The sequence below is a fragment of the Bos indicus genome, chromosome 9 (assembly GCF_029378745.1).
Source record: "Bos indicus isolate NIAB-ARS_2022 breed Sahiwal x Tharparkar chromosome 9, NIAB-ARS_B.indTharparkar_mat_pri_1.0, whole genome shotgun sequence".
NCBI lineage: Eukaryota > Metazoa > Chordata > Mammalia > Artiodactyla > Bovidae > Bos > Bos indicus.
This window is the reverse complement of record NC_091768.1, coordinates 96851024-96865258: the sequence shown is the minus strand read 5'-3', so window position 1 is coordinate 96865258 and position 14235 is coordinate 96851024. Positions and strand designations below refer to the sequence as shown.

The window sequence follows — 14235 nt, the reverse complement described above, 5'->3', positions numbered from 1 at the left end:
TAAATAATAATAATAAATCTCTCATTTCACACAAGAGAACTAGAATATCTGTGCTTAAAAATTGGCCCAGGAGAGGGGCCAATAAATCTGGGGGATTCTATGAGATGAGGAGGAAATGGCGCCTTTAATACTTTTATGTCCCTGTCACGGTAGTCCCCTGATCTATGTGAGGACAATAAAGAGATGAATGCATGCGGTTATTTGATGAGAAACTTGGTTTCTGAAGACATGACATCGAAATATGTAGCATTTGAATGTAGATTTTGGCCTCTTCTCAGTAATTTCTCCTCCAGTCCCTCCAGTGTCCTTATGGTGCTCTTGCCATGTGCCCTTTTTCTACTTTTCTACTTGCTACCCCAAGACCTCATCCATGACCCCAACCACTTTGAAGGACAGATGTTTCCATTTATTATGTACACAATTTCATCTCTCTTTGTAAGTACTTTTGGATAGTTCACAGTACTTCATAGAAATAATTTCAGAGAACATTTCTATTTGGTTTATAAATAGCTGAAATCTTTAACATGATAACCAAACATTTAAGCAACACTCTGTGGTTCATGGAATATCTGGCATGTCAATTTTAGAATGTCTGTGATATAAAAATGACTATTTCCTAAATCCATGTACCATAGACTTCATACATCTGTCATGGTATATGGTGTAGGATAAGGCAATAATTATACCACGTGCAGTGTTATGCCTTTAAACCAGCTCTTAGAGAATAAAAAACCTGATTCATAGGGTTTTCCAATTTCTAAGTTGTGAATACTCACACCATGACTGATTTTAAGATACCAATGGGTTAAAAATCAGCTTGCAAAATTCCTAAAAATTTAAAAATTAGGTCTTGCCAGTCAGTACTAGCTGACTTGGGTCAACTTGGAAACCCACCCCCTAGGTTTTCAAGCCATTTGCACACATTAACAGGATGGCCAAGAAAATGTTTAACTCATGTAAGAGGACATGAGCTATTATACTGAGCTATTCATTTACATGAAAATCATCTATGCTCTAAATTCAATGCTTACTCCATGTAATGTGGGATTATGAGATTTTATATTAACACAATAGCAATAATCATAACAGAATAGGTCCCAAAGGACATTTAAATGTTTCCTAAGAGCTGTATAGAAAATTCTGGAGCTTGGACCACGTTTTCGAGGTTGGCATTCTAGTTGTCCTATCGTTGGATCGCCAGCTTGCTGTCGTACTGACCGGTGCTGACCCTTTGGGTTCTCTCCACAGTTACAGAATTTGTCGGGCTGAGATACCGGAGGACAGTGGGGATTTTCTACCAAGTGGCCTTCACGATTGGACTCCTCGTGCTTGCTGGGGTGGCCTATGTGCTTCCGCACTGGAGATGGCTTCAGTTCACCGTGACTCTGCCCAACTTCTGCTTCTTGCTGTATTACTGGTGAGTCCACGTGGAACAAAAAGGAAAGAAACTGAAATACTACCTTTAGCTAAAAAGGCTGTCTGCCCCAGTGCACACCATCCATCCAGCCTAAGATGTCCGTCACTCTTCTGTTTCACGGGAAACCCAGCTTCAGGGCTGAAAATGACAAGTTCCCACCTGTCTCGCCCTCTGGAATTCAAATGTTCTTTCACTTTGAACAAAGAGCTTTATGACTTGGATCTCACATTTTCACAGTATTTATATGGTTTTTAAAATTAGCTTCCAGTGGCCGTAACACCCTTGGAAGAGACTGACAATATTACTCTTCTTATTCTGCCTCTCCTCAGAAGAAACTTCGAGATGGAGAAGGTGAAGGGTGACGCTGTTGTCACCACTTGGCCTGCCGGGTCCGGAGCAGACATCCCCAATCAATCACAGCAGTTTTTATCCCAGATTAGGCCAATGTGGCACCCCAGTCAGACCATACCAATCAATCAGAGTTACCAGAGCAAGTGAAATGTCAGTCGTTCCTGCCCAAGGGAAACATGCAAATAGCAGAAGCTCTCAAAAACTCCTAATGTGAGGTTACCTGAGATAAAGTAAGAAGGGTGCTGGATTATCAACCAAATCTCCTTTGCAAAAACCCACTTATTTAGTTCCTGGACATAGCTACCTGTTCTTCCCATAGGTGCCTTGTCCAAGATTTAACATCTAAACCCTTTCTAGGAAGCCTGTTTCTCCTCCAAAAGCCAGTAACATTCTGAGGGTGATTCTTAGCTCCTTCCCTCTATCCTTTCTACCCCCTTTCTATCTCTGAATCCACCCCCTTTTTTTTTCCTGTTAGGAACTCATTAAAAAAAACTCATTTTTTCTCATTAGGAACTCATGATTTATTGCCTGGCTTTCTGGACAGATTCATAACTGGTCTCTTTGGCATCAGCTTCCCCATCCTCTAGTCCATGCTTCACATTGCATTGAAAAAATCCAGGTCTAGCTCATACCTCTTCAGCTTAAATATTTTTCAACAGTCTTATTCTCTTCAGAATAAAGACCTAATGCTTTAGCATGACAGGAAAGGGCCAGCTATCATCCAAGTTCTGACCATCTCTGAAGCACTTCTTGCCACTTTTACTCAATTGAGTCCCATTTAGTTTTCTTACAATTCCACAAGCCCCATAATAGAACTGCTTTTTCAAAAGATCACTCAAGATGAAGAGTAGAAAACAGGTGTTTGGACTGTTTTGTTTTCTTCAGATAAATATTCAGAAGTGGGATTTCTGGATAATACAGTAGTTCTATTTCTAATATTTTTTTAAGGAATCTCTATACCGTTCTCCATGGTGGCTGCACAAAGTATATCCCCACCAATAGTTCACCAGGATTCCCTTTTCTCCATATCCTCACCAGTACTTGCTATTTCTTGTCTTTTTGATAACGGCCACTCTGACAGGTTGAGGTGACATCTCAATTGTGGTTTTGATTTGCTTTTCCCTGGTGATTAGCAATGTTGAGCATCTTTTCATGTCCTTAGTGGCCATCTGTATATCTTCTTTGGAAAAACGTCCATTCCAATGCTCCGTTCATTTTTGTTTATTTTTAAAACTAAAAAAAGATTTGGCTGTGCTGCATCTTTGAGGCCAGGAGTGGGCTTTCTCTAGTTGGGATGAGTGGCAGCTACTCTCTGGCGGTCGTACTCGGGCTTCTCATGGCAGTGGTGGCTTCTCTTGTTATAGAGCACGGGCTCTAGCGTGCGGCCTCAGTCGTTGTGGTACACGGGCTTAGTTGCTCCACGGCATGTGGAATCTTCCCAGACCAGGGATCGAACCCTTGTCCCCTGCATTGGCAGGAGGATTCTTAACCACTGGAGCCATCAGGGAAGTCCCACTCTGCTCATTTTTAAATCAAATTGTTTGGATTTTTGCTATCAGGTCGAATGAGCTCTTTATATATTTTGGATATCAAGCCCTTATTCGATATACAGCTAGCAAGTATTCTCTCCCGTTTAGTAGGCTGTCTATTTTGTTGATGGTTTCCTTTACTGCGCAGTCTCCACACAGTTTTACTTCCTCTGTAGATACAACCAAACCTGTCTATGTAAGGCCCCTCCCAGAAATTGGCTTGTGGCCGCTGAGCAGGTGGAGGGCCAAGTAGGATTCCCTCTACTTAACAGCACTGATGACAGTTTCCTGTGCCCCAGGTGTGTGCCTGAGTCTCCTCGATGGCTGATCTCCCAGAACAAAAATGCTAAAGCCTTGAAGATCATTAAGCATATTGCAAAGAAAAACGGAAAACCCTTGCCTGGATCTCTCCAGGTAAGCCAGTGGCTGAAGTGGCAAAGCAGGGAACTGCGAAAAGGAGGAAAAAGCACACACTGTCTCCGTGGGGAGCCGCAGAAGCGGCCCACCTCCCAGGCACAGCAGGGTACTTCTGTTGTACTAAGATTTGTGGTTCCCAGCAGAATATTTTACACAGATGGAAAACATCAAAGGAAACCAAAAGTCATTTGAAAGTCAAACGAGGAGCTTCTGTCTTGTTCATCTCTTGACTGTGTTGGCCCTCAGCCCCAGTACAGAGGGAAGAATCTTCAAACACAAATAATTCCTTAGAATTTTTTAAATTTTAGATAAAAAGTATCCCAAAATATTTTAAACACCCCCCTGCCTTCTTGAATGGAACAAATCAAAGTGTCCATTTTCCGTGCACTTAGCATTTCACCTTGAGTAGACCTCATCACCTTTAATTTAAAACTTTTCACCTGACAGGACCTGGTAAAGAGAAAACCAAGCTCACTAGGAATTTATATTGACATAGTAGCAAGTAATTTCTGATGAGGCTCTAAGATGGGTGACCTGTACAAATCTGAGATTGACCTGACATTCACAGTGAGGGACTCAGAGGCCTTTTTTCTTCACTTCCTCTCTGGGTGGTTAGAGTACCTATTTTTTTTTTTCTGCATAAACAGCTGGCATAGCACTGATTCTTAGAATTCAGATCCTCTTGGAAACTGGCCAGGGAATAAAGCACATGTGGGTCACTGTCTCCCCTCCATGGTCAGAGTTCACGTGAGGACGCCAAGTCTGGTCATTGCTGGTTCCCTGGAGGCTTCTTCCAACACCAACTTGTCCGGTCCAGCATCGACTGTGTGCTTCTAGAGTGGGCTTCTCAATTCACCGGGGGAACCTATGAACATGCATTTCCCTCTGGCTGGGCTGGGGCCAGAGATTTTTCGCTCTTTATTATTTTGATATTTTATTTTATTTATTTGTTTGGCTGCACCAGGTCTCAGTTGAGACATGCAGGATCTTCGATCTTCATTGCAGCATATGAGATTTGGCACGCGGGACCTGGTTCCCTGACCAGGGATCGAACCCAGGCCCCCTGCACTGAAGTCTTAGCCACTGAACCACCAGAGAAGTCCCCAGAGACCTTTCATTCTAACAAGCCCCAGGTGATGCCAATGCTGGTCTGAGTGCCAAGGTCCCTGAGCAGTCTCCTATTGGGCCGTACTCGGGTCCGGGTGTGCAGAGAGGGTGTGTCAATGTGCTCAGCCCTCAGGGTCCCTGGAGGACCTCAGTTTTAGCCCACCACATTTTGCCAGCAACATCCCATAATATATATGCATGAGTTACCTTGCTGCTCTGTATCCCAGTTTCCTCTTCTGTGAGACGTAGTGAAAACCATAAAATCTAACTTGCAGGGTGGTTATATTGATTAAACGAGTTAATGTGTGCGATGGGCTTAACTAGCTCTGGGCACTTTAAAAGCATTTAGCAAGTCTAGGGTATTATGTTCCCCGGGTGACCCTGGGATGCCGTCATGAAATATACAAAACTGTTGCTCTTGTTTCTGTTCCCAGAGCCTCAGACCTGATGAGGAAGTTGGTGAGAAGCTGAATCCTTCATTTCTTGACTTGGTCAGAACCCCACAGATAAGGAAACACACCTTGATCTTGATGTACAACTGGTAAGGATTATTTTCCACTTTAAAATCTCTCCAAATTCTTTTAATCTCCATCATCCACATAGAGGGAGGGACCAAGAGGACCTTCAAAACGTAGCCTAGGTCCAGTCAGCATCAGTGGTGGATTGCAAGTGGGCTCATTTATATTTTTGTCAGGCAGATGTTGAAATCAGCTTACAAACCCAACACATAGACCACTACATTCTCAACCTGGGCTTTACCTTAAGAATCACCTGGGAGTTTATAAAATACCAAGGCCAGACTCTTCTCGCACAAAGACTTGGATTTAATTGTCAAGGCTAGGAACCAGGAACCAGTAGTTTTAAAATCTTCCAAGTGATTCTAATGTCAAACTGAGACAATTGGTATAGATTTTTTTAAATTGAAGTATAATTGATTTACAATATGTTAGTTTCAGTTATACAGCATAGCGATTCATATATATATATATATATATGATTCAAATTCTCTTCCCTTATAGAAGTAGTAGAAGTAGAAGTGTTAGGCACTCAGTTGTGTCTGACTCTTTGTGAGTCAGACTGCTGTGGACTGCAGCCTGCCAGGCTCCTCTGGCAGGAGTCCATGAGAAGGAGAGGAGTCCATGAGAATTCTCCAGGCAAGAATACTGAAGTGGGCCGCCGTTCCCTTCTCCAGGGGATCTTCCTGACTCAGGGATTGAACCTGGGTCTCCTGCATTGGCAGATAGATCAGATTCTTTACCATCTGAGTCACCAGGGAAGCCCTTACAGGTTGTTAGTAAATATTGATAGAGTCCCCGGTGCTATACAGTAGGTCCTTGTTACATAGGTTAATTGATATGAGTGTAGATCTCTACTGCAAGGCCTTTTCTTTTCCACCTGGATAAAATGTAAATAAATAAACTTCTCAAACAAGACTAGACAGGATTAACCACTGACTCCACATCAAGTAGCAAGTCTGAGCATCCTCACTGCCTGCAGTCTGCTCCAGAGCCCTGGGCTCCGCACCAGCCTCTGCACCACGCAGCACGCTTTCCCTTCACTAAGTGACATCACTGGGATGACACAGAGCAGCCAAATGATGCTTCACAGTCACTGACAGAAGGCGACGTCCCTGGCGGTCCACGCCCCCTCTGCAGGGAGCATGGGGTCGATCCCTGGTCGGGGAACTAAGATCCTGAGTGTCCTGCACGCCACATGGGACAGCTAAACAATAAAGACTATCCACAGTCACCGACAGAAGCAGAGCTTAGCAGGAGTTAGTTTAGCAGCCTTCACAATATTGCATGCAAAATGCATCGGGGAAACTTGGCTTCATTATCCACATATTTTCCATTGCAGACATTGAATGCTTCCAGTCAACAAAACCAGAAACATCATCTAAGTCTTGTCTGTGAATGGATAAACAACAGGGACCTACCATATAGCGCAGGGAACTAGATTCAGTATCCTGTGATCAACCATAATGGAAAAGAATATTAAAAAAGAAAGCATACATGTATACAACTCAGCCACTTTGCTGTACAGCAGAGACTGGCACAACACTGTAAACCAACTATTCTTCAATTTTAAAAATTAATTAATTTTTAAAATGTTGTCTGTATCATGTCAGAAGATAAATCATCAAAAGTGGGGCTGTATCCATTTGGGAATTTGCTTTCCACTTGGTCTCCTGTGTTCCTAATGTTTGGATTAAGTAGTCATTAGAAGACCAGAAAGAGAAAAGATTAACAACCACTAATAACCTGAAACAGTTCTACTAAATAAATCCTTCCAGTAAGACGTTGCTTCTCACCTTTCAATTTGGCCAGGGAATGTTAGCCTAATTCTTTCCCTTTCCAGACTCTGAGGTTACAGCCAGTCACCGTAATGGGTCAGATGGTGTAAAAGCAGTGGGATGGAGGGAAAGCCATAATAAGATGACAAGGAAAGGTGTCTTACAGTCAAGCTTTCGGTGACTTGCTCACAGTGCTTGTCTTGATCTGAGCTCTCCTCTTTGCTCAGGTTCACGAGCTCTGTTCTCTACCAGGGCCTCATCATGCACATGGGCCTTGCGGGCAGCAACATCTACCTGGACTTCTTCTACTCTGCCCTGGTCGAGTTCCCTGCCGCCTTCCTCATCATCCTCACCATTGACCGCATAGGTCGCCGTTATCCATGGGCCATATCAAATATGGTGGCGGGGGCAGCCTGTCTGGTCTCGGTTTTTATCCCTGAGGGTAAGTGCCCGGCCAAGCTGGGGTCTTGTCTGCCAAGGCCCTGAGAAGGGGCCAGGGGCGGGGATTTGGGGGCGGGGCGTGGGAAGCACAGCCCCTTGGTAGGAAGACCATGTTTTTCAGCGTGGAAGTCTATTTGGAAAGAATGAATGAAATATCTGGGACTTTCCTGAGTGAACGCATATGGCAACTCTGCCTGTAAGAGCCATGGCACCCCATGATGGCCTGATGTGATATAATCACATCCACTGGCTCTCTGAGTTGGGCTTCCCTGTAGCTCAGACGGTAAAGCGTCTGCCTGTGATGCAGGAGACCTGGGTTCGATCCCTGGGTCGGAAGGCTACCCTGGAGAAGGACATGGCAACCCACTCCGGTACTCTTGTCTGGAAAATCCTACGGACGGAGGAGCCTGATAGGCTACAGTCCATGGGGTTGCAAAGAGTCGGTTCTCTAATGTAGTACAACAAGAGAGGCTAGGAGGACCCACGCCTCGGGCTATCTGGCTGGGCCAGCACAGAGAGCAGGCTATTTCTTCCGGGTCACCTCTGTAGACGAAAGCTGGTGGAACTTTGGAAGCGGGTGTCATTCTGGTGTCATTAACGACCGAGGTCTAAAGTGAGGAGTGTGTTAGAACCGTGAGGCTAACACGAGCAGACGCAGGGGATTTTGCAGAACTGTCCTGAGGCTGCAGAAGCGCCGGCGGTGCACTCTTGTCCCGTTCTGGGGGATGCACTATCTCCTTGCCCCTCGCCTCTGCCGCCGAGCCCCGTTGGGCGGCCCGGGAGCCTGAGCAGCATGTGTCAGCCGTGTGTTTTCCGCTCAGATCTACACTGGCTAAGAGTTACGGCTGCTTGCCTGGGTCGGATGGGGATCACAATGGCCTATGAGATGGTCTGCCTGGTCAACGCGGAACTGTACCCCACGTTCATCAGGTGCGTTCGTCCCCCTCAGCGCGAGGAGGGCGGCTGGGACATTTGTTTACTGCTGAGAACGACCACAGGTGCCGACAGAGGACAACTCACCTTTCTTAAGAAATTTATTTTATTGATGTACAGTTGATTTACAGTGGCGTGCCAATTTCTACTGTACAGCAAAATGATTCAGTTATACGTATGTACATTCTTTTACGTATTCTTCTCCATTACGATTTATCACAGGATATCGAGTCTAGTTCCCTGTGCTAAGCAGTAGGACCTTGTGGTTGATCCATCCTGTATAGAACAGTGTGCCTCTGCTAACCCCGAACCCCCAATCCAAGCCTCTCGCGCCTTCCACGCTCCTTGGCAACCACGAGTCTATTATCTGTGTCTGTGAGTCTGTTTCTTTTTTGTAGATAAGTTCATCTGTGTTATATTTTAGATTCCACATGTAGGTGACATCATACGGTATTTGTCTTTCTCTTTCTGACTTCCTGCGCTTGGTATCTCTAGGGAAGGCACCTTCCTTTTCAAGAGGATGGGACCATTTCAAGGCAGTAGGCAGGTCACACCTCACACTCTCCGGCTGGGGTAAAACTCAGGAACCACGTGGGGAGAACAGGAGCCATTGCACGGAGAGGGATGCCCGAATGGCCACAGGTGGGAGAACAGCCCATGCAGGATGGCAGAGCAGAGCGAGGGCAGACGGTGATGAAAGTAAGAATCCAAAATTGGCCCCGCCCCCAGTTAGACATCTTCGAGAAAGTTAATATAAAACAAGTACAGCAGAACATGAATGGAATTATGTATCGTTTCCGTGCGTTGACAGTACCGTGAGGACTTTCAGCTCGCACCCGTTTTAATGATTGGGGGAGGTATTTAAGACGGGCGTGGGAGATAACTACGGTCCTGTGATAAGCAGAAGGAAACATGGGTGTCCTGCGTTTCAGGAACCTCGGGGTCCTCGTGTGCTCCTCCATGTGTGACATCGGGGGCATCCTCACCCCCTTCCTGGTCTACAGGCTCACCGACATCTGGCACGAGCTCCCCCTGGTGGTTTTCGGTAAGAAATCCTCAGAGATGTCCGAAGGAAAACCTGTCTTTTAGGGGTCTCCATGTTTCTACCTCCAAACTAGTGTGACTGGTAATTGGTACTACTATTAGTGTGGCAACTCTAGTGTTACTAACAGCATTAGCAGCTGCTAACACTCAAGTCTGGGAACCCACGAGGACTCACGCCCGTAGAGCTGCAAAGTCCAGGGCGAGTGAGGTGGGGGTTTCCTTGAAGAAGACCCTCTCCCCTCATTGCTGTCTGCCTCTTTGTCCAGGAACTCATTCTTTCTATCTCCTCTAGGCCCAGACATTGGAAAATCCAAACTCTTTTTACTTCCTTACTTCAAAAGAAGCAGTTAAAATTTTGCCAAGGGCAATTTCAACACCCAGGGGAAACAAAGGCCAAGACTGAGAGAGTGCAGACTTCCCTGGCCGTCCAGAGGTTGAGACGCCGCGCTCAGATACAGGGGGCCCAGGTTTGATCCCTGATCAGGGAACTAGATCCCACATGCTGCAACTGTAAGATCCTGCATGCTGCAGTGAAGGCCCAGTGCAGCCAAATAAGTACATTTTTAAAAAAAGAAAGAAAACGGGTTACATGACAGGAACACCCGTGGGGGTGCTGGCGCCCTGTCCTCAGGTTCCTCAGCGATTAGACTGAAGCAGCAGGGGCACAGTCCTGCCCGCTGACCCTGAAGGAGGTATGGGTGCTGAGTGCATCCCTCCCGACCAGCCGCAGGAGAGAATGGGAGGGATTAACCTAATCATCACCGCGTCCTGAACCCTAAGTCTGCAGACTGAGAGGGGCTGGGATCCTGGGAGGTTCCGTTCACCCAGTATCCACTGCCTCTTCCCCCAGTGGCAGACAGAGGGACAGGTGCCCTCCTGGGCACCCGGCAGACACGGCTCCAGATCCACACACGTAACTTCACCCTCTCAATGTGTCAGCCCTGGGGTCTCCATGCACCCACTCCTGTCTTCTTTAAGACTCCTTCTGAGTCTTTGTTTTAATTTGACAGAAATGGAATGCTTTCCCCACGGGCATACAAGACCCAGTCTGGGGGAGGAAGGTAAAGACTGTCTCAGATGACAGCAGAGGGACAGCAAATGGCTTTCCCCCAATCCTGCGTGTTGTCACACCCAAGTGTCTCTGCTCATTCCTTCTGCTCGAGGGACTTGTGAGGGCAGAAGTTTCCACTGCTGTAGATCTATCAGCAAAAACTCCAAAGCATTGAGAGAACTCACCCTCGAAAGAGACCTGACGAATGTTTCCATGTTCCACCTTAATAACAACAAGATGGCCAAGTTGATAGAACATGAGGTCTCTATCCCAAGGTAGGCAGAGTGGCTGGGAGCCCCGGGCCCAGACTCCTTCCTCCCCCAGAACTGGCCAAGGGGCCTGACCCCAGGACCCCCTTTCCATCTTGGGAGCTCGTTCTGGTCTCTTCCTTACAATCCAACCTTGGCCACTCCCCTAGGTTGGCAGTGAGTGGTCCGTGGGTCTGAGGGATATTTCTGGGTAGAAAATAGATACTCCTTAGTATCTATTTTGTTTCTCTTAGTACCATTTAACAACAACAACAACAAAAAACATGCGAAGTCCAGACCCAGAGGAACTCCCCAGACCTAGATCCTCCTTTGGGCCCTGCCTGTCCATCAAAAAGATAAAGGATTTTAATTGCATTTCAAATTTGAAGTAAGCAAAGTGTTAGTGGCTCAGTCGTGTCCAACTCGTTGTGACCCCATGAACTATATATAACCTGCCAGGCTGCTCTGTCCAGGGGATTCTCCAGGTGAGAATACTGGAATGGGTAGCCATTCCTTTCTCCAGGGCATCTTCCTGACCCAGGGATCGAACCCACGTCTCTTGTGTCTCCTGCATTGGCAGGCAGGTTCCTTAACACTAGAACCACCTGGGAAGAAGACAATTCCTGATTTTATATTGCTGGTAGTTTCCTTCTCTCACCAGCTTTTAATAGCTAGCAGGAAGCAAAACGAGCAGTTTTACACTTTTTCTTGCTGCTGCTGCTGCTGCTGCTAAGTCACTTCAGTCGTGTCTGACTCTGTGCGACCCCAGAGACGGCAGCCCACCCGGCTCCCCCTTCCCTGGGATTCTCCAGGCAAGAACACTGGAGTGGGTTGCCATTTCCTTCTCCAATGCATGATAATAGTGTTCAAATTGTGCTCTAGTAATATCCAGAAATGGTCATCTAGAAGCTTGAAAACCAACACATGAATACACTGGAAAAGTTCATGCCACGGGCCACGCACTTTTCTAAGCACCTAACAAATATGAACTCGTTTCAGCCCCATAACAAGCTTTTGAGGTGGAGACATCATCCCACACTCTGCAGAGGTGCCTGGAGTATCGGGAGATCATAGAGCTTCTCGGGGCTCTAAGACCAGTGCTCGGGGTGTCAGCACTCGGGGTGTCAGCACCCTGGTGCCCAGAGCTACAGCCGGTGCCCTGAACCACTGCACACTGGAGGCCTGTATTTCTATTTCAGTTTTAAGGGTGCAGAAAATGGAGTCCAGCAGACATTTTTTTGAAACCCCCAAATAGTAAAAAACCCACATCCTACTTCTTGCATTCTATGACAGAAAATATATAAAGATGTACCCTGGTTCAATTCCTGGGTCAGGAAGAACCCCTGGAGAAGGGATAGGCTACCCACGCCAGTATTCATGGGCTTCCCTGGTGGCTCAGATGGTAAAGAATCTGCCTGCAATGAGGGAGACCTGGGTTCAACCCCTGGTTTGGGAGGATCCCCTGGAGGAGGGCATGGCTACCCACTCCAGGATTATTGCCTGGAGAATCCCGTGGACAGAAGAGCCTGGTGGGCTATAGTCCATGGGATCACAAAGAGTTGGACACGAGTGAGTGACTAAGCACAGCACAGCACGTGTGTGTGTGTATGCACGTATATATATATTTTATGTATATATATATGTATTTGTGTGTGTATATATATTCTTTTTATGTATATTTAAGTATATATATATGTATAGATATATATTGTCTTTTTATGTCTATACACACATACATACATCTATATACATTTAAAGTCTATATATAGATATACATAAAAAATACATGCATATATACATAAAGATACTATATATACACATAAAAAGACTATATATAAATGTATACATTTAAAAAGCTATGTATATTAAAAAGAATATATATATGTGAATCACTTTGCTGTATGCCTGAAATTAACCCAATGTTGTAGATCAACTATACTTCAGTAAAATAAAAAACAAAAAGCAACAATAAATAAAAATAAAAAGCCTGGCTATACCATTTAATGCTGTTATGAAGTAATATGTGATTCATTACTTTTATTTGCTGGTAACAATCCAAGTTTCTAACTCATTTTCATTACTACGTGCTTTATATTGGCAGGGCTATATTCTTTCTTTTCTTAGCATTGTTTTTTTTCAGAGTTATTTTCTAACTCTAAAGTATCTTAATATCATGGCAATGTTCTCTAGCCTAGAATAACTTTGACTCAAAATGCGAAGTATTTCATTTCCCTATAAGGAATTGTAATTCAGCGGAGTTTGGAACGGGCTAAATATTTATGATGGAGAACAGGGCAGTCTGAGATGGCAAAGGAATCTGTAAGTATAGGAAACCATCAAAAAAATTTTTTTAAGAAATAAGGGGAGCTCTAATTACAGAAGCGGCACGCATCAACCCTGAATGTGATCTTTGTCTGTCTGGCTTTCAGCTGTGGTTGGCCTGATTGCTGGAGGATTAGTGCTGTTGCTCCCAGAAACCAAAGGGAAGACTTTGCCTGAGACCATTGAAGAAGCTGAGAACATGCAGAGGTAGGGAGTTGCGGTTTCTTCATGAACTATTCCATACATGTTTGGGGAAAACGCTGTAGCCGGCTGGAAAGAAAGATGGTGGTGAATCTGTCCCTCCCACTGTACACTGAGATCAATTCAAATGAAAGCAAAGATTAAAATGTACCAACAAAGAAACAGTAAAAGAGAATGAAGATATTATAGGAGAAGCCCTTTACCCTTTCACAGTGAGGAAGACTTAAAATTTGACCAAAAATATCCAGGACCCATTAGGAAAAAAAAGTTCACCTTCATAAAAATTTAAAACTGTGTTGAAAAATTTCCATAAGCTAAAAAAAGATAAGCAAACTTAGAGAAAATGTCTACTCCTCCATAAAGGGCTAATTTTCCCAATGTATAAAGAGTACTAACAAATTCATAAGAAAAATCACTCAGTAGGAAAAAATGGACAAAGGACTTGAATACATAATTTAGTGAAAAGAAGGAAAAAACAGCTCTAAAATATATTAATATGCCCAATCTCCTTCATAGTAAGAGAATTGCAAAGTTACCCTGCACTATTATCCCCTGGGATTGTCAAAGATCAAACTGCTTGAAAACATCCAGTGGACCCTTGAACAGCACAGGAGTGAGGGGTGTCAACCTCCTATGCAATCAAAATCCACTTACTTTCAATTCCCCCAAAACTTAACCGCTAATAGTAAGTAAGTAAGTAAGTAAGTGTTAGTCACCCAGTCGTACCCGACTCTTTGCAACCCCATGGACTGCAGCCTACCAGGCTCTTCTGTCCATGAGATTTTCCAGGCAAGAATACTGGAGCGGGTTGTCATTTCCTTCTCCAGAGGATCTTCCCGACCCAGGGATCAAACCCAGGTTTCCTGCACTGCAGGCAGATT

At 45.0% G+C, this 14235-nt stretch overlaps 1 protein-coding gene across 2 annotated transcripts in view; it reads left to right on the top strand.

Moving 5' to 3' along the window:
• Positions 1-14235, top strand: part of LOC109564098 (solute carrier family 22 member 2) — a 32464-nt gene that overhangs the window by 9177 nt on the left and 9052 nt on the right. Inside the window, exons 4-10 of one of the 2 annotated variants that reach the window (XM_019967662.2) lie at positions 1249-1417; positions 3597-3711; positions 5256-5362; positions 7342-7556; positions 8377-8485; positions 9421-9533; positions 13261-13360. In XM_019967662.2, coding sequence (XP_019823221.2) covers positions 1249-1417; positions 3597-3711; positions 5256-5362; positions 7342-7556; positions 8377-8485; positions 9421-9533; positions 13261-13360 — 928 coding nt within the window. The remainder of the gene's footprint in view (positions 1-1248; positions 1418-3596; positions 3712-5255; positions 5363-7341; positions 7557-8376; positions 8486-9420; positions 9534-13260; positions 13361-14235) is intronic. The other variant, XM_070796488.1, reaches the window with a different exon arrangement.